This window comes from Sceloporus undulatus, chromosome 4 (genome assembly GCF_019175285.1).
Source record: "Sceloporus undulatus isolate JIND9_A2432 ecotype Alabama chromosome 4, SceUnd_v1.1, whole genome shotgun sequence".
Classification (NCBI taxonomy): domain Eukaryota; kingdom Metazoa; phylum Chordata; class Lepidosauria; order Squamata; family Phrynosomatidae; genus Sceloporus; species Sceloporus undulatus.
In genome coordinates this window covers 202,190,217-202,216,430 of record NC_056525.1, presented here as the reverse complement: position 1 = coordinate 202,216,430, position 26,214 = coordinate 202,190,217, and the positions used below count along the sequence as shown (strand labels likewise).

The 26,214-nt window shown below is 39.6% G+C and overlaps 1 protein-coding gene across 1 annotated transcript in view; it reads right to left on the bottom strand.

Moving 5' to 3' along the window:
- The window catches only part of CHD7 (chromodomain helicase DNA binding protein 7), a 190,702-nt gene that overhangs the window by 109,046 nt on the left and 55,442 nt on the right, over positions 1-26,214 (bottom strand). The window contains exon 3 of the mRNA XM_042463426.1: positions 23,764-25,602. Within this exon, the coding sequence (XP_042319360.1) occupies positions 23,764-25,428 (1,665 nt within the window). The 5' untranslated portion in view covers positions 25,429-25,602. The remainder of the gene's footprint in view (positions 1-23,763; positions 25,603-26,214) is intronic.

The window sequence follows — 26,214 nt, the reverse complement described above, 5'->3', positions numbered from 1 at the left end:
AGAAACATGTATGCTGTATTATTTTAAAGCATCATTCTCGAATATATCCCATAAATAGATTAATATTAATAATAAATTAATAGATTTAAACCCTGTAACTGGGAATAGGTTTGTGCATAAACTGTGCATTCTGACATGTCCATATTTGTACACTTTCTCCAGAAGGTACATTATAGGTATGATTTCAATTTAACTTGCCTTGTTTTTGCAAAAATAGAATAGTTTAGGTTCTCCAATTTAGTTACTCAGTTTCGCATCTTTATAATCTTCTACATTAGATTGCCTCAGTACTGCCAGTTGGGTATTTTGCTACAAGTTTTATTGACCCAGGTTTGTAACACTGTGTTCCCCCAAATCTGTAAGCAACTGAACTACGGGCCGGAGCAGACAGGTAGGAAGGATTATCTCAACTCCTTTTGCTCCGGCCCAAAGGACCAGAGTGCGGCGGTGCTGCTTCAGGCCATGTTGGGGGCATGTGTCATGAAACGCTCCGCCCCCAAAGCAGTTGGAAGCCACTTCTTTTTGCCCATCTGTTTCAGACCTTTGTGTCATGTTTGATCGGTTATGTCTAGAAGATCTACTCTCTCCAACCTGGTTCTCTTCGGTTACTTTATTCTGCAATCTGCAAGGTGTGATTTTCTCATCTGCTTTTAAACTTGTCTCACCATTCCTACATTTCTCTTTTTAGTTGCTGTTTAGGTCTAAAATAAAGTTGGCATTGGAGTTATTTCAGAGTGAGTTTAGTTGACTGGCCAGACATATATCAGTAAGCAATATAGGTTGAGGTCAAAAAGAATTACTGCTAACAGGTATTTGTAAGGACCAAAGCAAAAGGTGTGAGGAAGTAAGTTATAGTCATTGATCAATGAAATCTAGGAATATTATTTTAAGGACACTTTTAATGGTGCCAACATTTTTAAGCTCCAAAGATATCCAATGGCTTTAAGCAGTTTCAACTGGAAAGAAGTTTCATTTTAATAATTAGAAGACAGAATTTCCCCAACACAATATTTTAACAAAAATATCTGGATCAAAACCTAATCTAGATAGCATTTCTGAAATCCTGAGCTAAATATGATAAAAGTAAGTATCAAAGCAGAATTAAAGTACAATTATAACTAATGAGAGCAATTGGTGGACTTGCATCAAAGAATAGAATTACAAAGTTGATCAAATCATTACATTGCCAAAACAAAACAAACAAACATCTCGCAACTTTGGGAAGTTAAAATACAGACTAAGGTAGTTACTATCTATCATAAAAGCTACTGTGCATGAACAGAGTTTACGCATAATGTTAAAAGTGACCAAATAAATTCCAAATAGCAAATTTTCCATTTTATATAAGGGACACCATGTTGCTCTGCCATTATATTTAATGGGACTTGAGCATCCACAGATTTTGTTATCCATGGGAGACCCTGAAACCAGACCCCAGCAGATAATAATGTCCCACTGTATTATAGAATGTATCTGTATACACAGAGAAAAGGTGAGGAATTTCTTTCAGCCTGATGGCCAGACTCAATTTCAAAGAAGTTCTTGGGTGGGCTGAACTATACTGGTGGGCCAAACAGGAAGGTGGTCAAAAATATCAGCATATTTCAGGTGAATGTTCCTGGTGCTACTAATTAAGACTTGTAAGAGGTATTTCAAATTTGTAGAATGGGAGAAGCATGTGAAAAGGCTGAGATGACAGTGTCATCCAGAGAGCACCACCCTCTGGAGGAGTAAAGGCCTGGGATTCCAATAAGAAACCCACAGTAGGAGCCCTGGTGGCGCAGTGGTTAAATGCCTGTACTACAGGGCTCACTCAAAACCATAAGGTTGCGAGTTCAATACCAGCAAAAGGGCTCAAGCTCAACTCAGCCTGGCATCCTTCTGAGGTCGCTAAAATGAGTACCCAGATTGTTGGGGGCAATTAGCTTACAGTTGAAAACTAATTCGGCATGAAGTGGTATATAAATGAAGCTGTTTGTTTTGTTTCAAAATCTATCAAAGGAAAAAGCTTCGCCTGACATTTTGCTTTTTCTAAGGTTATAAACTTTGAATTCAAGCGGTACTCATAGAGAACAGCTAGAATGGTGGTGTCAGGGTGACAGTTTATGGATACAAACAGAAAATAGAATAAAGAGCTCCCTCCAATGTACTACGTGGAAAACTATACAAAGATGAAGGTAGGATGAACCTCCTCACCAATTCTGTCACCAATTCTTTCAGCATCCAAAGTTTTCTTAAGATCAACTGTTTCTACAATGTCATCTCATAGTTCAGTAAATAATTATTTCCCTTGATGTTGACCCTTCTTAAGAGTTCATTTAAGGATTTCTGGGCAACCCTTCTGCAGTCGAGCTTACACTCCACTCTCCCCCCCCCCCCCTTAAGAAAAGTCCTCCATTTTTAGACAGAGAGGAAAACAGTGAGATGTGACTGAAATCTAGATTCCAAATACCTTCAAAAATTAAACTGGAGCCACAAATGTCAATCTCATCCTTTGTTTCAACTCTGTACTGGCAGCATTCAAGCACCAGAATGGGCAGGGCCATGCTCGAAATGAACAATTTCACACATGGGGAGTAAAAATCCATGTGCACTCCTTTAATTAATACAAAGAAGTTAAGCATTGATTGAAATTTCATATGAATCACTGCTATCAACAAGGATTCCAGCTAGTATAGACCTAGTGATATGTGCTGGCAGCTAGTATGAACTTCAAAGAAAACTCATTATTTGAACTGCGCCTTCGCCACAACAATCACTGATTCAGGTGAGCTTCTCCCTCCCTCAGTCTCTCATGTACTACTCTAAGACCCCAGTATGGGGATACTACTACTAAGTAGACCTGCAAATGTGCTGTAAGAATTATTTATATAATAATGTACATAAAGTGCTCTACACAGTATAAAGTTCATACACAGTATGAACCCCCGAACCTGCGAGAGCAATACATGTGGTTTCATTTAGCCACATCTGGAAAAAAAAAGCTATCTCTAGGCATTTTCTAGGTTCTTCAATATGATTCTATAGTATGCTTCCAGAAGAGATTGATCAAAGAGTTGTGCTGGAGGTCATAGAAATGCCTGAAGAGATATTCTCTCTAGGAATTTCTAAGTTGTCTAGTGTGGCTCTCTGGTTATATTCTTCCAGAAATAATTCATTTCAATAGGGTTTGCGTTTCCACTGTACATTTGGGAACATATCTTCCAAAGATATGGAGGTAGTACTGTATACCTAAAATACACTTTAAGTTCTATCTGTTACCATTCTTAAGTGCAAGCTCACTTCTCATGTATATATAAGAAATATTTTCAGTGATAACATTTAACACGTCCTTTAATTTTATACTTGGCAAGATAGTTCTAAACACTTAAAAGTCAAAGAACTTAAGCAGTATGAAATAAAGGGTGAAACACAAGGATTTGAAATTTGCTTTTACTTCTAATAATTAGATTTTACTTTACCTCATGACACAAAACTATAAACAATAGCTCTTGGGAATAGACAGATGACAGTATGCATAAATGAAAATGATGCCAACTTTAACTGGTAAATATTTTTATATCCCAAACCATAAGGTCTATTTATAAACAGCACAGTGTTTTCGCAACAATTGGCTTGTGCATATGAAAAATTTCTTCCAAAATTAAACAAGTCACTTCTGATCAAATCAAATAAGACCTGCCATATAAAGAGAACTACAACATTATCACTATCTAACAGGGCCAAAAAATACAGGGTACCAGAACTGCATGCAGATACAGGGCCATCTGGAACAGAGAGAAAAAATGGGACAGAGAGGGGGGAAACAGAATGTTGGAAATTGTTCACTGATAATTTAAACACCCCAAGTTCAAGCAATATACTCATCGCACAAACAAGCCAGAAGGATGCACTAAGTGCAATGAATAAAAATATTTATATTATTTATCTGAATACTTATGATTTTCTTTTATGTATAAATGCCATCAATACATACAAACACACCCCTGCTTATTTCAGTTTCAACATTCAACCACTGCCAGTGGATTAAGAATACCAATACTTATCCTCACAATTCAATGATAAGAGTAAGAATCATATGGCCATCCAAATGCTGTTGGACTGTAAATTCCAGCAAACATCAATACCACAACCTAAGATGATGAATGCTGGGAGCTGCAGTCCAAGCATGGATGGACAGCCAGATTATCCCACCCTCACCTTAGGACTCTTTTTAGCACGCAACTTTCACCTTACACAACCTCTATCAGAACTCTTAATACAACTGTAAGTTAATCTCTCAATAACTTTGGAAAGACAAGTTCATTAGTGTGGTTCTTCAAGTGGTCATCTGTGAACTCAAATAAATGAATTATCCTGTGCCTGTGCAGCTGCATCTTTCTAGAGCTAATCAGGTGGTGTTTTTTTAGAGTCCCAACACCTCGACTGCACATATTCCTGGTACCTTTCCACCTAATTGCTTCAATTTAGGTCCACCACATAGTGCAAGCACAGGGAAGAGGCAAAGCACAACCAAGAATAGAGGAGGATGTGCTGTGCGAGTTCACAGATGACTGCTCAAAAAACTCCAGCTACAAGTATGCAACCTGCCCTCCTCCTTTGTAGCCTCTGTGACTAACACAAATGGGAGACTAGCACACTAGTGACCTGGATGATAGGAAGAAGTCATGCTGAAGCCAAAGAAAGCACAGCACTGCCAAAACCCATTTGGTCCACAGTCCTAAGATCCAATCTGTAATTTAAGATGAATGTGGAAGATTGGCACCATGTCACAGATCTTCAGATCTTTTGCAATAGGATACCTACTAAGAACATGGAATAAGCTGCTATAGTTCTAGTAGAGTAGTAGGCTTCTTACTGTAGGTAGGTCTGAGAGCTTGGCTAGTTGATAGTTTAGTCTTATGGTATCCATTTAGAGCAGATAAAGCCCATGGACTGCATGCAGCCTTTGTAGCCCCTAAAAGCAGCCCGCTGTACTCCCCGGAAGCTGCTCAATGGCTCCTAAACATCTTGAGGTGAGGATGGAGGGTTTACCTTTGAGAATGCAACAGCAGATTTGATGTCTGCAGGAGAGACATGACCTGTCCCCAGGTCAGGTGGAAGAGCAGGGTGAACCAAGGTTGTCTGAGCCCTGTAGGGTGCAATCAAAATTGTTCCCTGTGAGTTTCATGGCTTTTATGAGCAATGAAAGTTGGGAAAAAGGTACATCAGGTTGTTAGACCATCTGAGAATAAATGCACCCCCCCAAGGAATCCTCTCCCTTTCTCTGGAGCAGAAGCAGAGACACTTCACATTCACAGAGGAATGTGAGGGATGCTCCACCTTGACGTCACGATCCAATATACCTTGTCAGAAAGAGATCATTCATGATGAAGGACATTGGCCTGGCTCAAAGAGTCTGCTAGAACATTCTGCCCTCGCAAAGTGTACTGCTGTGGAATGGACAGGTCTCTTTATTCACAGATACCATAGTCATGGCTGGATCAAGAAGCAGAGATGAATGGGAAACTTCTTAACTGAGATATCAAAGAACAGTGTTGTTCTCAAAGATCGCTTGCACCACTCTGCTTCTCAAGTTCATTGCTCTGATGGCTTTGGAAACAAGAAGTTTTACAGCATTCAAATGAAGAGAGGATTCTGTAGGTGGCCATTGGTCCTGGATAGTGACACTGCAACAGTGTGTCTTCCATTCTATCAAAGACGTGTCTGTCATCACTATGCATGACAAATCGAGCAAATGAAATGGCATACCAAACAGAAAACTGCCTAACCGTATCTACCAGAGAAGCAAGCATTATATGTGTTTTGGTACCATCAACCTCATGAATTGCTTTTCTGAAAGGGATCAAACTGGTTGAAGAACCAGGTTAGTAACAGATGGAACCTCAGTCGGGCAAGGCAAGTAACAGCCGTCTATCATGACAGGCATGTGATGGAGAAGCCTCTGAATGGTGCATGCAGCACAGTAGGGTGGGCAGAGAAGCATATCCACTTGTTCCCTGAGGTTCTATGGTCTGTTGCATGAGACATCTGCTCATGCAGGAGTCCAATGTCGTCCCAACTTCTTGGAGTTCATACTGAGACCAAGGTCTTGTAGCAGGGATAGTCTGATGGATGTCCTGGAAGAGTGTGCTCAGGGAGGACAACACCAGCAGTCAATCAAGATGGAGTAAATCTGTACTTTTTGACTACTGAGGAAGGAGATCAGTACTGCTGTGAAATAATTGTCTCTCTTGGAGTGATCAGAAAGTTTGTCTATCACACCTTTTTAGTAGCAAGACACTGATCTCATCTAGCAGTGCTCTCAACAGAGGTTCACAATAAAATATGCCAATAGGTGGAATATCTGAAATGAACAGATGAACAATGGTGGCAATGTTCCATCAGAGGGCATAATGGGGGAATGATCTAGGATGGAACTGGACCTAGAAGATGAAAGGATGGTCATAGTGGTGTTCTGATAGAGGAGTCAAAGTCATGACTGGAACGACTGAGAAGATGTTTTTAGAGGTGGATTGGTACCTCTGCTGCTTGAAAGGTCTTCTCTGTTTCATAGATGAATGCTGGGATGGCATCCATGAGGCATGAGATAGCAACTTATATCTGGAGAGAGAAGATGGATGTTTCCAAGATGGTCTAAAGGGGTTGTTGCTCTTTGTATTGTACCCTGCACCTTTCTTCTTCGCTCATTCAGAGTTTGAAGATATGATCCATTCAGCTTATGGCACAATGAAATAGGCCCTGTCCATCAAAGGGGAGGTCTTCTATGTGCCACCTCATATTCTCTATAAGGTCAGTGGAACTCAGTCAAGCACGATGCCAAAGAGCCACTGCTCCCAACATGACCTTGGCTGCACAATCCGCAGAATGATAGGCTGACAGTATCTGCTGGGTAGACAGAGCAAGAACTATCTTGATGGAGCTAGAAAGCTGCCACTGTTGGTCCTCTGGGAGATTTGGAATTAAGGGGATCATTTTATGTCAGAGGAACCTCTGGTAAACAGACATGAAAGTCTGCATGTTCGCTACCCTCACCACCAGGGCTGAGGAAGAGTAGAATCTAGGGCCAAACATATCCAAATGCCTTTTCCTCACTCTTAGACTGGAAAGTCTCCACCATTATGGACTTTGGTATTGGAATAGATAGCAGCATGATGCAAATGGCAAAGAGGATAGCTTCTTCTAAGATTGATTGAGAAATTCATGTAAGGCTAGTAAATGCAGAATCATGGTCGGTGTTGGAGTCTGCCAGTCGGTTAGTTGGAACACAGGATCCAATACAGGTGATGGTGCGGATGTAACTTCCAAACCTAAGGATTTGGCCATTTGGAGAACAATGTAAGCAAATATCTTAATGTCTTCTGGTGGTGAAGTCTATATTGTGTCTTCAAGCTTACTGGGTGTAGAAGACATCAAAGGGGAGGGAGAGTCTGGAGATGAAGATTCAAAGTCATATTCAGAGCCTAGTGGATCATGGTGTTGAGGATTTGGAGGGATAGAAGATCTGATGGAGGTGGTAGGAGAAGCTGTAACCATTGGAGTTGCAATGTTAGGGATTGGTGGTAGTGAAGCTGTCAAGTAGAGCTGTGTGTGGGACAATATTCAGAAAGGAAGCTGTACAGATCATTGATGTGACTGTGGAGAAGAAAGCAATGATAATAGATGCTGCTGGTACTGGAGAAAAAGGAGTTTTCTCCTTCGGTCTTGGGCCAGAAAGGTTTTTGGCAGCCGAACAGTCATCGGGTAAAGCAGTTTTCTTCCTAGAGGATTTGGAGTGAGCAGAACTGGTGGTACAGTTGTTAAATGTGGGTACTACAGCCATTCACAGTCACAGGCTTGTGAGTTTGATCCCAGGCAGGGATCCTGGATCTTCTCAGCCTTCTATCCTTTGTAGGTTGCTAAAATGAGTACCTAGCTTGTGAGCAGCAATTAACGTACACATTGTAAACCGCTTAGGGAGTGCTTAAGTGCACTGATAAGTGATATAGAAATTTACTACTTGCTACTGCTAGAATAGGTGGGGTCAAGAACAATTCCTCTGCTGTATATATGGCAGTAGCTTGTAGGGCAGTTATGAGAGGCATCTCTTTCAGGACCGAAGCAGAAGCTGATACTGATGTGCTAATCTGTGCAGTCACAGCAGTCGAAACTGATGCTGACTTTGGTATAGAGGAGGACTTTGGCTCCTTTAAGTTTGGCGATAGTTGCAGAGCATAAAGAGTGGCTGGTTGTTTGTAATCTTCTTGGCAGCTTGCAGCAACTTCAACAAGACAATGGCGCGTTACAGACCACCTAAAAGCGGTGGTCTGCGGGCGCTGCTGGTTGCTCCGTGAGGGAGCCGCAGCAGCCAAACTCGTGGAGCAAAAAGAAGCCCCAAAATGGTGCTTTTTTTTGCGTCCCGGAAGTGGCGCCGCGAGGCGCTAGTCGCGCACTCGCGGCATCACTCCCAGGTTGCGACGTCCGGACACTATGCGTCCGCGACATCAAGATGGTGGCGCCCGTGTGGACGGGCACCGCCATTTTGTACGGACCCAGTCCGTACTAGGGTTAAGGAGCGTCTAGAATAGACGCCCCTTTCTAACCCTAATACGCCCCTTCCTAACCCTAACACGTACTTTCGGCGCGTGTGTAATGCGCCAATGTGACATGAGGCTAGATGCTCTGTTCTTGAGCACCTGGGACATGAAGCTGTAACAAACTTTACATTTCTCTACCAAAAGCTCCTCTCCCAAACAGAATAAACACAGGGTATGTATGTATCAAAGTGGTAACTTGTAGCTGCAGGAAATGCAGTGCTTAAAAACTGAGGTGGGGGTCATAAGCTTGGAGGGGCAGGGGGAATTCGGGTAAGGGGAAGATGAAGGATAGAGAAAAGTTTTTGTTTTTGTTTTGTTTATTTAAATTGAAAGGGAGATAACGAATGAAAAGGCACTGAGTAGGCTAAACAAATGAGGTCGGGAAGAGGAGAAGAATTCAGAAAGAGAGTCACAGAAAAGGGAGGATCTACTCAGTCAAGAGAACAAGGTAGTCTCTATTCTGGTAGCTGTAGAGAAACTGAGGAGAGAGTAGCTTGAGAGGCTGGAGTAGGCAAAAGGGGGTGGGACTTTACTCAGCTCTGGAACTGTCTAGATTCTCTGCATAGGCACAAACCCCAATTGTGTGAAACACAAAGAGCTGCAGCCAGGTTGTTAACTGGGGTTGGCTACAGGGAGCATATTACTCCCTTGTTTAAACAGCTCCACTGGCTGAGGATTCATTTCCAGACACAATTCAAAGTGCTGTTTTTGACCTACAAAGCCCTATATGGCTTGAGTCCAGGCTATCTGAAGGACTGTATCTCCCTGTATGAGCCTATTAATGTTTTAAGTTCATCTTCTCTGTCCTACCACCTTCTCAGGCTCAATGGTGGGAACAAGGGAAATGGCCTTGGTGGCTACTCCTATATTTTGGAACTCCCTCCCTAGAGAGACCAGGCTGGCCCCATCCTTGCTCTCCTTCCAGTGTGAGGTTAAAACATTTTTGTGCTGCTAGGCCTTTACAAGCTGTTGTGGGTGTGCTCTTAATGCTGTGTGGTGCTGGTTTTGAAGTTTAAGGGTCAGTATATAGGCTTTTTATTTTTATTGGTTTTTTTATATTTAGAAAGTTTTATTTACATAAAATTTATACACTGTTCACACACATACAAAAATCCTATCTCTAAACATAACTACTACATATAATTAACCAACATCCTACAACACATAACAATAACACATGACAATTAACAAACAAAACTTCCTTTCCTTTACTGCAATTATTATTTTGTCTCCAGCTATACTGGATATCATGACCTTCTATATTAATCTTTTAACAAAAAAAATTCTTCGTTATTCATATCTTTTCCGATTATTCATTTCTTTTCAAACTTCTTTAACAAATATGAACTTATTTTCATTAATCTTACTGTCCTCACACCATAATATTCTTCTGCATCTTTTTTCCCTCCTTTCTTCTCTAACATCTTTTATTCTATCTTCCAAACAGGAGTATAAAGTTTATTTTCCAAATGCTATTACACCACTTTCTCCTTTTTCAATTTTTAAATAGTTAATCACTGGGAGCCATTCCTTCTTATATTTATCAAGGTTCTTATACTTCAATAAACATGTCAACTTATCTCATTCCATTATTTCATATATTTTCAATAGCCATTCTTGTAGTGTCAGTTCTTCATTACCTTTCCACTTTTTAAGCTATTACGGATCTCACTGCAGTTAATAAATAAAATATAGTTTTCCCATACTTTATTTCTAAATCATCTTTCAACATGCCCAACAGATATACCTTAGGTTCCATATTTATCTTTATATTCAGCATTTTTTCAAGTTCATTATGAATTTTATTCAAATTTTTTTAACCCGGGGACATCCCCACCACATGTGTATCATAGTTCCAATATTTTTATGGCAGTTCCAACAATTGCCTTTATTATTTTTATATATTTAAGATATTTTCTCAGGTGTCAAGTACCACATAAATTGTATCTTGTAGTAGCTTTCTTTAATGCCGTAACTTAATGTGTAATTTACCCTTTTTTCCCAATTTTTCCCCATTCTTCCAATTGTACAGGTTGTCCAAATTCTTTTGCCTAATTTATCATATCGATCCCAAAGGACGTTATATAGAAATAGAAACTGAATGGCAAATCGGTAAAGTTTTATTAGTAGGGACAGAGAAAAAGGATAAATTCTACTTAAAATTAACTAAAATACTAAGTCAATATGACTATGAGCACACAATCTTGATGGGGGACTTCAACAGATTCATAGATCCACAGACTGACAGGAAATCTACAAAAACAATCAGAAAAAAACAAAGAAAGCTCCCCAAATCCTTTTTTTAATTAAAAGATACCATCTCTTTTATGGAGGCATGGAGAGAGAAGAATGGAAATTCTAAAGAATATACATATTATTCTGAAGCCCACAAGTCATGGTCTAGAACAGATCTATTTTTTGACTTCAACATCTTTGGCACCTAAAATCAGCAAATTAGACATATTATCAAAAATCACCTCAGACCATCACCCAATTACATTAGAGATTAAAAATATCCCCAAGGAATATAATTGGCAATTGGATGAATCACTTCTAAAAGATGCAACTACATTGAAACAGGCTCAAGAACAATTAAAATTTTATTTCAAAGAAAATTTAGATAAAGATGTGAAAATTCAAACAATGTGGGACGCCTCAAAGGCAGATATGAGGGGATTTTTCACTCAGAAAAGCATTGAAAGGAGGAAAAAACAGGGAAATAAACTAAACTTATTATTACAAGAAATCAAAAAGAAAGAAAATACATTGAAAAAGATCCGGGGAGACCTGATGGAAGAAATTAAATTAATGCAGAAACAAATATCCATAATTCTTGTAGAAGAGACAGAAAAGAAAATTAGATTTGCCAAACAAAAGTTATTTGAATCAGCTAATAAACCAGGAAAATGGCTGGTGTGGAAAGTTAGGAAAAACACAGAAAAGCAAATAATCTGGAAAATAAAAGAAGGAAATGAAATACATACTGATCAAAATAAAATCAAAAAGGTTTTTACAAAATATTTTAAAGAATTATTTTCACAACCTATAATCAGGAGGGAAGAAGTTAAACAATTTTTAAAAAATCTAGAAATAACCAAGAACAAAGAATTGAATTAAATAAAGAAATTACAATTAACGAAATTTCAACGGCAAGTCAAAAAATGCAATTAGGCAAGACAACAGGACCGGATGGACTTACGGCACTGTATTATAAAAAACTAGAATACGTGACTGTCAAGCCATTACAGAATACAATGAATGCTATCCTAACAGAAGGAATACCAGAAACATGGAAATCATCTTATATTACGTTAATTCCTAAAATTGATTCAGAAATATATGAAACTAAGTACTTTAGACCGATTGCACTTCTTAACAACGATTACAAAATTTCACTATGATACTCGCAGAAAGACTGAAGAAAATCTTAATTGGATGGATCAACGAAGATCAAGTGGGCTTTGTACCAAGCAGACATTTGAAACAAAATGTGAGAAATATTGTAGACCTAGTGGAATATCTTGATAAAAAACCAAATTGCCAAGCAGCTTTGATATTTCTTGACTCCGAAAAAGCATTCGACAACATTAATTGGGATTTTTTCATTGAAACACTGGAAAGTATTCAATTAAGCTTCAATTTTATCAAATGGATTTCAGAGACATATAACACAAAATGCTAGAATATTGATAAATGGAAGCAAAACAGATAATTGTCCAATTCAAAAAGGAACCAGACAAGGTTGCCCACTTTCTCCCCTATTATATATTACAGTGACAGAAATATTAAATAATATAATCAGATCAAAGGAGGCTATCACAGGAATAAAGGTCAAGAAATATGAACACAAATTAAAATCTTACACTGACGATATGGTTATAACCTTATCTAACCCTTCGGAAAGCATTACAACATTGATAACAACTATAAAAGAATTTGGAAAATATGCTGGTTTAAAAATTAATGAGAAGTAAACTAACATATTAGTAATGAATATGACAAAGAAACGACAAGAAGAGTTCAAAGTAAAATCCGTCTTCAATATAGAGAAAAAAGTAAAATATTTAGGAATAAACAAAACAACCAAACATTCGAAATTATTTAAAAACAATTATGGGACAACCTCGCAAAAAATAAAAAAAGATCTACAAAGATGATCGAAATTGAATATATCATGGATGGGAAGGATCTCTACCATAAAGATGAACGTTTTACCGAAAATATTATATTTATTTCAATCACTTCCGATAATATCAAATGATTTACCTTTTAAAGAGTGGGAGAAGGACTTATCAAATTTAATTTGGAATAAGAGAAAACCTAGGATAAAGATGAGATCTCTACAAGAGATGAAAGAGAAAGGATTGGATATACCAAATTTGAAAATCTACTACCACGCATGTTGTTTAGATTGGGTCAAACAATGGATCAGAATTAAAGAAGAAAAGGTACTACAATTGGAAGGTTTCAACCTAATATATGGATGGTACGCAGATACGATGTATGACAAAGCTAAAGTAAATAAGCAATTTAATGATCATTTTATTCGTAAAAATCTACTGAAGATATGGTTAAAATATTAAAATAAACTCATAAAGGGAATACAGTGGTGCCTCGGGTTACGAAATTAATTCGTTCCGCCATTCCTTTCGTAACCCGAAAATTTCGTAACCCGAAATACTCTGTTAGCACTGGAAAGCCTATAGCAGCATTTGAATTTCGCGCCGAAATGAATTTCGTAACCCGAAAAATATTTCGTAACCCGAAACAGTTTTTGCCAATCCGACATTTTCGTATCCCGGAAATTTCGTAACGCGATCATTTCGTATCCCGAGGCACCACTGTACCAAGGTGGACATCAACAAATGAAGCTCTCTTCACCAGAGAAAAAATAAAACAAGACAGTTGGCCCACATATAAAGATCTCCTAATAACAGAAAAAGGGAATTACAGAATCAGAACGATGGAAGAACTATTACAGGAAGGATATGATAATAATTAGTTCCTATACAAACAAATATACAAGAGGTTTAAAATAGATTAAAAAAAACTTCAAATTGAGAAAGAAGAAACAGGATTTGAAAAACTTTTGATTAATGAAAATCAACACACTATATCCAAAATGTACAAATTACTATTAAATCTGGAAATGGAAGAACCCTTTATTTTTATTGTTTTTAATGCATTTTTAGTATCTTAATTGTTTTAATATATGATTGTTTACTTGTATATTTTATACTTTCATTTAACTTTTATACTGTTTTTAATCTATATTGTTTCAAAATCTTGCTAGCTGCCTTGAATTCCATTACTTGGAGAAGGTGGGGTATAAATGAATGAAAGCAACAGCAGCAGCAGTGTGGCGTCAGCTGCAAAGTCAATCATACAGGAGTACATCCCTCCCAAAGGCAGCCCCCCCTCTGGGACCAAGTGTCCATCCTGTAGTGGGAGATGAAAGCCAAGGGTTTTGACCAAGTGGCAGCTTGACAGATGTCATAGAGAGGAGTCCCACTGAGAAAGGCAGTTGATGTTGAAAATGTCCTGGTGGAATGACTTCTTATTTGAGTAGGAGGTTGCTAGCCTGCAAGCTTGCACATCAAATGGACCATCACTGCCACTCATTTGGCATCCAAATATGATTAAATTAATCTCCAAGAAAAAAGTTACAAAGTGACATTTACTGTTCTAGTATTATATCAGGTTTGGAAACAGCATAGCAAAGGAAATAAATACATATTACAGATCACAAACTAGTCAAATTTCCACTTCTGTTTCACTGCTGACCTCTAAATGAATTGCATGAAATTGGTGAGAGAACTTCTGCATTTTCAACAGTCAAGCATACAGGAATTCAGGTGTTACTGCAACTTATACCATCAGATTACAGCCACACTGCACAGCTGTTGCTAGCAATCCATGCTTTTAAAAATCCAAATCAAATACCCTCTCCCCATTTTGCAATCACAGATCAAAGTAAGAAATTTTAAAAAAATCCAAATATAGTCACTAGACAAAATATAATGCAGGGAGGAAGAGCTGCCATTATTTGTTTGCCATTAACACATCAAGTATTTCAGATTAAAATGAATTTGGAAAGAAAATTCACATCGTGGTCACATACCAAAAACCCTAAAAAATATTGGACTGTGACATTCCACTAGTGACATGTCAGGAAAACAGTGTCAGCCTTTTCCAATGTGTTATGGACTACTGCAACTCCCATCACCATAATCATTGGCCATGTTGGCTAAAGCTAATACGAATTTTAATCCAAAATACTAGGCTGTCTCCAGATTAGGAAAGGTAACTTCTCTGTGTCACTGGTATTGTGCAACATGTTGCAATACTATGACTGTTAAAAATTGGTTGGGAGCAGAGATAGCCGTCACTAGCTGGATGGGATAAGACACTGATTTTGGCCTACAAGAAGAACAAAAGCAGTTTTAGGCCTCAGAGAGAACAGATATGATCTTGGAGTGTTTTATAGATGGAAGGACTGCTATCAACTGTCAGAAGAAGGATGAGATGTATGATGGAAGTAAGTGATTTTTTACTCTGGGGAACAGAGGAAGCAGTGTGAGGATCTGACAGGATGTCTCAGGAGGTGTGCTGCTTTCCTACTGTAAAGATTCAAGACATGACAATAAGGGTGCCAACATTCGTCAGACCTACTGACCATAACCCTTCATTCTGATCCACATGGGAACAAACAATATTGCCAGACATTGCCTTCTTCATATTGCAAATGACTATGCAGCTCTGGATAGGCAGCTGAAGGCCCTGGGGTACAAGTTGCTAATTCATTTTTCATTCCTGTTGAGAAGAAAAGAGAGGAGGATAATGCAAGTGAACAGCTGGCTCTGCAGATGGTTTCATGAGGAAAAATTTGGCTTCTTGGACCATGGTCTGCACTCCCATACAGATTTCTAGCAAGAGATGTGTTGCACCTTACTTGCGTTGCTGACAATACCATTTTCAAAACTGGAGGAAGTAACAACGGGACTGACCGTCTTGAACCAAATTTTCACCAACAGGATAACTGGCCAACAATGCAGAAATAGTTAGAATCCTGAGCTACAATTTAAAAGACACATTTATGGAATAAGAAGCAAATCACCAAGGAACAGTGTACACATAAACAGCAGAGTTTGTAAAAAAGAAGGTCAGGAGGGCTTAAAGCTCAAAGTGATCTTAGGCTTGCTGAAGTAAAAGTAATTAAAAGTAATTTTAAAAAGGAAATGGCAATATTCAGAACAAGAAGAATAAGGAAACAGGAAGTCCATAATGTGGCAAAAGTAAGAATTGCTAAAGGGTGACACAGAGAAGGTAGAGGTTATTAACTACAGAAGGCCCTCAATATCTGCTGAACATTTTTATAAATTATTTAAAGAAAAGCATAGAGGACATATTCATCAATTTAAAGGTGAAACCAAACTAGGAGAGACAAATAATATCTCAAAAGACAGACTATCTCATTTTTTGATTTAAAAAAAATACCAGCTTGGTAGACAAAGGGAGACTGTAGATCAGGGTTAATCAACCTTTTTTGGAGCCGAGGGCCGGTCGCTGTCCCTCAGACAACTGGGGGCCGAAGCCAAAAAATAAATAATTAAATATTGTGTTTTTAGAAAAATTAAATATATAAATAAACCAGGACAAATGTAGGACAAAATTTTCAAATGGAAGACACTTTTGTAAAAAAAAAATGGAGGAGGACACGCAAAAAAATTAGCAGATTTTTTTTAAAAATGTTTAATATAAATGCATGTTTCTGAGGCTTCTATAGACAAGTGCCCCCAAAGGGCCCCGGTGGCAATCAGCGGCAGACCAGGCTTGGGGCCCGGTCCCAAGGCCTTGCCGGGACCCACATCCGGCCGCTGGGCCAGCAAGGTTGCCTACCCCGTGCTGTAGATATAGCATATCTCCATTTCAGTAAGGCCTTTGACAAGTCCCCCACGATATTCTTGCAGACCAGCTGGTAAAATATGGGCTACACAATGTGACTGTTAGGTGGAGAAGATTTCCCTAATATCTGCTGATAACAGATGTTTGATAGTAGAAGAGATTATCTTGGAAGATGGTGGACTTTCATTTGGTAAGTTTTTGAACAGAACTTATATGGTCATCTATTAAGGATGCTTCATCTGGGAAATGATGGGATAGGTAACTTAGCTCATTAAAGCTTAGTCCTAATGTAGCAAAGCAAGTTTTTTTGGGGGAGAAGGGGGGTGCACCTTTTTAAGCAGTACCTAGACTTTACTAGTTGCATAGAAATCTGAAGCATACTGAAGTGAAATAAAACAAACATCTTTTTTATTCTCCTTTTTAAAATGCACTGCGATTACAATACACATTTAAAATGAAATGTTGTAACATACCAAAACCTCTAAATAATCTAAATAATCTATTAAAAAGAATCAAAGAACAGTCAGAGGAAGACAAGACACTTATTATCCTAGTTTAAGGCAGTGATTTTAATCTCTTCTGCTTCTATACATCAACATGTGCCTGAATGAACCCTTATACAACAGTTCTACATAAGATTTGAGATGTTCTAGGATAATGATGGCAAACTTTTTCGGGGCCATGTGCCCAAACTGAAAAAAATTCCAGCAACAGGTAGCACCCGGTACTGGGGGCGGCACTTCCAGGCCAGGACTTCTCCCCCCGCCCTTTCCCCAGCCTCCACCTGTCTCCGAGAGACAGCTAGAAGCTGAGGAAGGTCCGGGGGGGGGGGGGCATGAGCACATGCCGGTTGTTCCTCTTCCCCCTACCCTTCTCCCACACTCCAGCTATCTCTGAAAGATAGCTAGAAGCTTGGAAATGTCCCTGTGGAGGAGTAAGAATAGGCATGTGCCTGTTCCTCCTCCTCCCCGAGCTTTGCTAACCCCGGCTGTCCCTTCATAGGCAGCTGGGGGCTGGAAAAGGTCCGGGGGGAGGAGGACCTCCTCATCCCAGACCTTTCCCTGCCCCCAGCTGTCCCTCCAGAGGCAGCTGGGGGCCGGGAAAGTTCCCTGGGGAGGAGAAGGAATAGGACCATGCCCATTCCTCCTCCTTCTCCTCAAGCTTTCCTGACCCCCACCTGTCCTCCAGAGGCAGCAGGGGGGCAGGAAACGTCCCTGCAGAGGAGCCATGGGCACACACCAGTCATTCCTACTCCCTTCACCATTTTCCCAGCCACCAGCTGTCTCTGAAAGGCAGCTGAAGGCTGGGAAATGTCCAGGAGGAGGAAGAAAGGGTGTGCACCTCTGGCTCCTTCTCCCCAGCGCCATTTTCCAGCTGAAGGCCAGTAAATGGCAGGAAGGAAGCACAACGGGCACACACAAACCTGTTCCTCCTCCTTCTGAACCATGCCTGGTGACATGGCGTTGTGTGCCACCTGTGGCACACATGACACAGGTTTGCCATCACGGTTCTAGGATGTACTTGTCTGATGCAGGACACTGCCCTAAACTGTTATGTTTTTTCTCAAACTGTTACATCTTGAGGACAAAAATCACATTCTCAAACAAATTAAGCACAATACAGTTGTCCCTCCATATTCGCTAGGGTTAGGGGAACAAGACCCCCGTGAAAATGGAAAAACCGTAAATAACAAAAACACTGTTTTTACCTGAGAGGACACCTCTCTAGGAATCTCTAGGTCCTCCAGTGCAACTCTGTGGTCAATGTCCAACATACACTGACCATAGAATGGCACTGGAGTAGCTACAAATGGTCCTTCAGTGCAACTTTTAGTTAAAGTTGACCACAGAGTTGCACTGGAGGACCTAGACAGTCCTAGAGAGAACATATTAATGAAATCCGTGAATAATCAAATCCGCAAATATCAAAGCTGCAAATATGGAGGGATGACTGTACTGTGACTGCATACTGCAGAGGAACACCGGTAATGATGGGTAAGCCAAATTTCAAGTATGTGTAGCCTCCATTATTGATCTTATCCATACTTGTCCTCCTAAACATTTAAAATACAATGGTGAAATAGAATACAATGTGAAAGCAGATGGACACATTAGAAAAGAAACATTGATACAAGTCAATGGATACTATCAAAATACTCCCAAATGGATTAGAATTTCCTTATGAGAAAGTACTCGCAACTTCTGATCATTTGGCCTTCTTTTTTCTGCCATTATGCACCAAGTTCACATTTTCACCAAGATCTATCGTAACCCTAGATTAGTAGTTCCCAATCCTTGGTCCTCTGTGTGTTTTGGACTTCATCTCCCAAAAGTCTCAGCCAGCTTGGGCAACAGTCATGAGTTCTGGGATCTGAAGTCCAAAACATCTAGACCACTGCCCTAGATCTTTCTTCACTAATTGCAGCCAATACAAAACCCTACATTGAGTATATGTAATACTCATTTGGTCAGATTTGTGCAGCTTCTGTCTTTCTTATTTGGGCTAAACTTTCTGGTGCTCTTTCTAGTGTTTTTCCATGTCATGGTTTGCATTCCACCTGAACTTTTATTAGTGTGTTTTAAAAATAATCCTCAAATTTTATACACTATATCCTGGAAAACCAACGTAATACCTCTGTAGAAGAGTGGAAAGTGAAAGTAAATGTTTTCGTGATTATAGATAGGCTGAGATGTACATTGCAGGGAATACAACAACAATATGGGGGGAAGGGGGGAATTAGAAAAACTTTGGTGCCAATAGAATTGTTTGCTGATTTATATCTTCAAAGAAATGTTTGAGCGAGTATATGTATATATAATTAATTGTATATTATTGATTTGCTTGCTCACCTTTTTTTGTTTTGTCTGTATTATTTTGTTTGTTTGTTAAAATAAATATAATAATCCTCAAGATTGGTTTATTAATTTGGCTTTCACGACTCTCCTCTTTTACCTACTATTAATTGTTTTTAACAGTGTACAATGTTGACCATCCAGTTCATAGAATCATAGAAGTTCTTTTTAAATTCAATGTGACTGAACTGACACTGTGGGAAATTTGCAACTCACACACTTGTTAAATTTAATAATACAATGGTTACTGTTTGAGAGTTATTCAGTGTTAAATTCAGGGTGTAACTGAAGAATGTAAAGTGGGCCCTTACCTTATGAGGGGGAATCCGTTCCAGACACCACCACCCTGGCATAAGACAAAAAGCACGTATGCTCAAGCCCCATTGGATATAATGGGGCTCGTTCTCGCGGTGCAGCAGTGCGCACACCCCATTCTCCCTTTTGCTGTGCGGCTTCAGCATAAGTTAAAAGCTGCGTATGGCACGGGCATACTTTACTAAGACCATATACGAGCCATTTGATGGAAACAACATCATCCCTGCTGCCATTTCTGCTAGCCTTCTGCCTTTTCTATCATTTAAGTATTTTAACTGATAATTATTTAAATTGGATTAACTGTGCTACTGGTTAATAAGGACTTTTTACTATTATGTGAGTAAGCTGGTATGGAAATGAAGTTAGGTTGGAAAGTTTTAAACTCTGCAGCCTTTGTTATTGTTGTGTACTTTCAAGTCGTTCCCTAGTTATGGCAACCCTAAGGCAAACCTACCATGGAGTTTTCTTGGCAAGAATTGTTCAGAGGAGATTGGCCATTGCCTTCCCCTGAGGATGAGAGCAAGTGACTACTCTCTTATCAAGTAGTCTCTTGGACGTCTCTTCATTTTTTTGAACTCCTCCCAGGAGTTAAACAGCTGCATTACCTTGTTACGATGCTCTACTGTTGTGGCTTTCATGCTCTGCTTTTGGGACACTCTATTTAGCTTTTATAAATAACATCTAACTATAACTGAAGGACCATCGACTCCAATGATTACAAAAAGGGTCCATTAATGTGCCCATGCATTGAGTCAACATAATAACAAGAGGGGCAATTTGTAGTCCAATGTATTTGTCCCCCCCCCCTCTCTCACACACACACACACACATTTTGGGGACCTCTCTGCTGTATGGGCCACTGACAGTGTATTTTTTTCTGGCAATTCACTAGCACTCCCCACTTTTGTATCATACTTTCATAAAGAACATGAAATTTTGCAACACATGAACAGCAATTAAAAATTGGAACTCTGAAACTTGATTACTTTAGGAATATACAATGGATCCACAAAACAGGATTTTCACCAAGCAAATAGAAAGGCAGCTATCTATAGCTTCCTGGAATTTTTATCATAGTCTAAACAGGAAAAAAATAAAGTGAAATTAAGTTTTCATCCAGCACAAATTGTCTCTGCACAACATACTCAGCAGTACCTAAAAACTGGAGACTTTGGCACAAAGTCATGCACTCCCCTCTGCTGTCCTTGAAAGCCGATATAAGACCCCCTTCTCAGACAGACTATGCCCCAGTGACTCTGGCCAAATAGAAACAACAGAGCATGTATTACTCCAGGGTTCATACTACAGGGACATCCATCACAGTTTTATTTCTTCTCCATTGCATAAATACCAAGGACACACTGGTCAATTTTAAACTTCTCTGTTGCTTTTAGACATCAACCCTGATACAATGTATGATGTTGCCATATTCTGTGCAATTGTGATTAAAATTCACCAGGTAATGACCTTTCCAGTAGACTAGTATCAATCTTATCTTTCTATACTGGAGCAATGTACTCTGAAAGGATATTTTGAATACTATTTTGACCTGTGTTTTTATCTTCTTTTATTATGTAACCCCTTTTTATCTATGCTGGTCTTTGACCATAATAAAGATTTGATTTAATTCGATTTGATGTAACTCAGCTATTTTCTTAATTACAGTCGGCCCTTCTTATACACGGATTTTTTTATACACGGATTCAAGCTTACACGATCTGAAAATGTTCCCAAAAAGTATAAATTTACCTTGATGTTCCATTTTTTATTAGGGACACCATTTTGCTATGTCATTATATTTAATGGGACTTGATTTTGTTATACACGGCGATCTTGGAACCAAACCCCAGCGTATAACAAGGGTCCACTGTATTTGATTAGCTTATATACTGCTTAGATTCTATATACCAAATTGCATACTGGTAGGAAAAATAACATTCATTTCATAAATAATAAAATGTTATGAGATCTTATAGATCTATTTCTTTGTGAAGAGCTACTCCAACCACAAACTTTTCACCTCTCCTTTAGAATCATGTGCCAATCTTTTTCCACCTTATATAAATTTTACTCCCCAAGGACTTAATACATATATGGAAAGCAATATCTTGTTTCATTTCATTTCATTTTTTTCAAATATTTCACTATTGAATAAGCTCTCCAGGACAGAAGTTTGTTCTGTACATAATAACTCAATTAAAGGAAATTAAATTTATAACACTTAAAACTGTTATATAGTGCACCCGCGTCATATGCGGACGCACTATACGTGGCTTTTAGCATATGCTGAAAGCCACACGGGAGAGCACAGGGTGCAAGGGGCAACGCATCCCATTGAAAGTAATGGGGTGCACTCCTGTGGCGCATGTGCTGCCGCCTCTCTGCACCATGCACAAGCCCCATTACTTTCAATGGGGCTCAAGCATACACTTCTTTACGCTGGGGGTCCGGAACAGATCCCCTGCATTAAAAAAAGGCGCATTGTAATCCTAAATCACTTCTCACACAATCCTTCCTTTTACTTTCTTTTATCTATCTGGCATGTCCCACCATTTAGAATCAGTGGATGGCCCCAAGTTCTAGCATTATTAGGAGAAAAGGTTCTCCTTATTTATGTTCTCCATGTAATGAATGATTTTATACCCCACTATCAGCAGCAACCCCCTCCCCTTATGTCTCCTTTTCAAAGATAAATAGCATCCAACACTATAAGCCTTTCCTACAAGGTACTTGCTTTAGTCTCAGTCATTTGGGATCTAAAAGTAAATTGGTGATCCTAGAACTATTTACGTTTCATTTATGCAAGATACCCAACACATCTTTCAGATGTCTATATTTTCATTTTTAGTTGTACACAAGAAAATATGCTATTTAAGTCAAAGATAGCCTGCAACTTCCTTGTAAAAAGTGCTGTAAACCAAGGAAAAACCAGATTAATATAGGGCCTGTACAGACAGGCCAAAATAAAGCTACTTCAGGTCACTTTTGAGGTATGCTATTTAAATGTTACATGCATCCTAAGAGTCCGGAAGCTGTGCCAAAGCCACACTGCAGTCCTAAGGACTGGAGCGTGGCTTTGGTGTGCCTTTCGGACTTTTAGGAAGCATGTATCATTTAAAATAGCATACCTCAAAAGTGACCCAAAGCAGTTTTATTTTGGCCTGTCTGTATGGGGCCAATAATAACTATGGTATCACTTTCAGGACAGCAAGGGGGCCAAAGTGGTTTAATGTTGCTCCTTAATGTTGCTCCACTGGCCAAGCCCAGATCGTAACCATAAACCTTTCATTACTATTCTCTTTTTAACCATTCCATAGAAGAATGAAGACAATTCAAGTTTCTATTTACTTAGAGAACCCATTATTTATTAGTAGTAGTAGTAGTAGCAGCAACAGCTGCTGCTGCTGCTGCTGCCACTACTATTACTATTAACAACAAGGGAGAAAAGTTACAGTGTTAAAACTATTACCAATCTTAAAAAATAAAAAAGTTATCAGGCAAGTTAATCTTTCCCAAAATCTCATATTTGGCCTTGTGTTCTCTCTTATACTAAAAATTATCTGTTTGAAGCATTTTACCCACACTATAGCCAAGGATGGTCCACAGAGGTACTTCCAAAAGGTCAAACAAATCTCTTTCTATAGGCTGACAATCTTAAAAGACACAAAAGGAGAGGAGACGGGAAGTGGAAAAAAAGCAATTCAAGCACCAGATCTTAAAGTTGCTATTCTCAAAACAACCAGCAGAAATGGAAGCAGTTCAGCAAAAGCAGGAACCAAACACTGGCACCCTCTATGTAGAGCTAATAAAAAGGCAATTGCAGCTTACCCAAAAGGAATAACTCCCCAATTCCCTGTCATCTTATTTTATTATAAACCTAAATACATAAGTGGATCTAACTATTAATTATCATTTTTCCTTGGCTTTTCAGAGGAGACAATTCCAAAAGCAAAGATACTGTACAACATTTCAAAAGAGCAAAATGTATTAGCAAAACCAATAAGACAGAATTTTCTATGACAGAGTCGACACAAGCAAAGTGAAATGGCCATGTAACCAGAAATGCACTATTTTGTCTATACGGCACACTGCGCTTTTAACAACATGCTACTTACCTGAAGGACAGGCACTTTTTGTGGTGTGTTCTGTGGCGACTGGTGAAGCTGTGCCCAAGGCTGGTGGTGAGGATGTGGTGGTGGTGATGACTGATGATGAATGCCTGGATGAGGCTGCATGGGAGGACACGTTGGCATTTGTTGTTGAAAAGATGACTGACTGGGATGCTGCTGACCAGATATTAGTCGTTCTTGTATTGCTTGTGGATCAGCAAGTCCAACACCTGGGCAACCATTTGGTCTCATGTGACCACCCATCTCCCGTGGTGCTGAAGACATACCCATGAACGGCCGGTTCTGCTGTATACTCCGAGGGCCCATACTCCTCTGTCCAATTCCCATGGCACCAGGTGGCTGGTGAGATGGCTGAGGATGGGGCATATTTGGATAACTGCCAACTTCCATTGGTATTCCAGCACTACCAGGCCTAACTTGTGGAGGAGGAGTACCTGCTGGATTACTCATTGCTTTCAAAGGTGACATGGGAGGTGGAGAAACATAGGTTCCCTGAGGCTGTGAAGGGTGCATAGTTTGTGTGTTCATTTGGTTAAGTGAGCCACTAGGGTGAAGGGGCTGCTGGTGCATTAGTCCTTGACCACTGTTAGATGGAAACCCTACGGCATTTGGGTATCTTGGTACAGATTGATTCATTGGAGTGTTATTTGTAAGGCCTAAATTCTGATTCATCCCTGTATTGTTTACTAATCCCTGATTTAGGTTATTGTAAGGATAACGAGAATACTGCCCTGAGTTGTTTATAGTAGGTGAAGGTACTGTCTGGCCCCGAGAACTAAAGTTAAGTGTTTGCGACCTAACAGCACCCTGCTGAGAAGGGTTAGGGGAGAATCTGGGACTGTGGGCTACAGATTCTCCATGGAGAGCAGTGGGGGGATGATGGTGGAATTGCTGTACTGAATGTCGTAAAGAAGGCCCCATACTTGGATTCTGTTGGGGCACATGGGACATGTGGCCAGGTCCTGAGGTGGCAATGAAAGGATTTCCCTGATTAAGACCCTCCTGGCTCTGAGAAAACTGATTTATCCTCTGCTGCTGTGGTTGACCATGCTGCTGCATTGAAAAGTCACCACGAGCCATGTAATTTCCAATCTGCTGTATGTGCTGAGGATGACCTTGTCCAGGTGGCCCTGATGGTCCAGATGGTGGTGGCTGAGCAGGTGGAGGTTGTTGCTGCTGGTATGGAGCTCTTATCTGGTCTGGTACTTGAACTGCCCTGGGCCCCCACATGGAACTGCCATCTACAAAGGGTTGCCCATGCCTTTCATTCTGTATTCCAGGATAGACTCCCATCTGACTACTAGTGCCTGCACCATGAGGGACCGGAGGATTGTGATACTGTGAATGAGGAGACGCTATACCATTCCCAGGGGCAGTACTCATCAGTCTGTTGGGCTGATCCATCAGATGCATTTTCTGTTGTTCATACTGATTATAGTGATCAAAATGAGTCAATTTTGCTTGACTTTGACTGGCTGGAGGATGGTGAAGGGGTGACTGTAATGGGGCAAATCCTTGATCAATGGGCATTTGTTGTCCCATGGCATTTACTGGGTTTTCAGGGTATCCACATTCCCCTAGGCCTTCTAGTCCTTCACTGAAAAGATTCCCATCTTCTCCAAAAAGACTCATCATTCCTGGATCTGCCATCTTGTTCCAGACGAAGCGTATCAGAGCTAGAACTAGAAAAACTAGTTCGTGCTTCACCTCACTGAGGTGTTTGACTTCAAAGCCTTTAATCCTCAACTAATCGCCTTCATGTCATTCCATATTTCCTTAATTCTTTTGGACCACGAAGTGTCAGGCAAATTCTTGTTACCAGTCCTAAAAAAGAAATTTTAAAAATCAGATTGCAAATAAAACTGAAAGTTACATTTAAGCATTCCAAATCTTTCTGCAATGCTAAATGGAAGCTTTTCAAATACTGAATTTTAATATTTTATTTTAAGAAAATATCATAGGCAGTTTTAGTGTGATAAAAAACAATAACTAGAAAGTCAGGAAACAGTAACCTTACATTAATCCATTCACTGTACTTCCTTGTGTTCCATTACTGGGTGGAACAGAACAAAAGAACACAACAGGCAGCTGAAGCAGCTGCCACAGCAGGCAGTCAAATGCATGAATATAGCCAAGCAGCCCATCTGCTGAACTAAAATCCTGAAAATGCTCTAGTTACCAACAGTATATCCTTAACCTTGTACCCATGAGCAGAGTGATCAGCTGAGTGAGCAACAGTAGGAAGAGCTAAAACAAGCTAATTCACATATACCCTTGATTTTAAATGTTAGTGTCTCCTGAATTAAAAAAAATCCTATTGCCCAATTAACTATCCATCTAAATGAAATGTAAGGCACACTTGGTAACTAATGAAGTTGCAAACTGGGATAGGGACTTCTGTAATGCAATGCTAAAGCTCAACATTTAACATCTGCT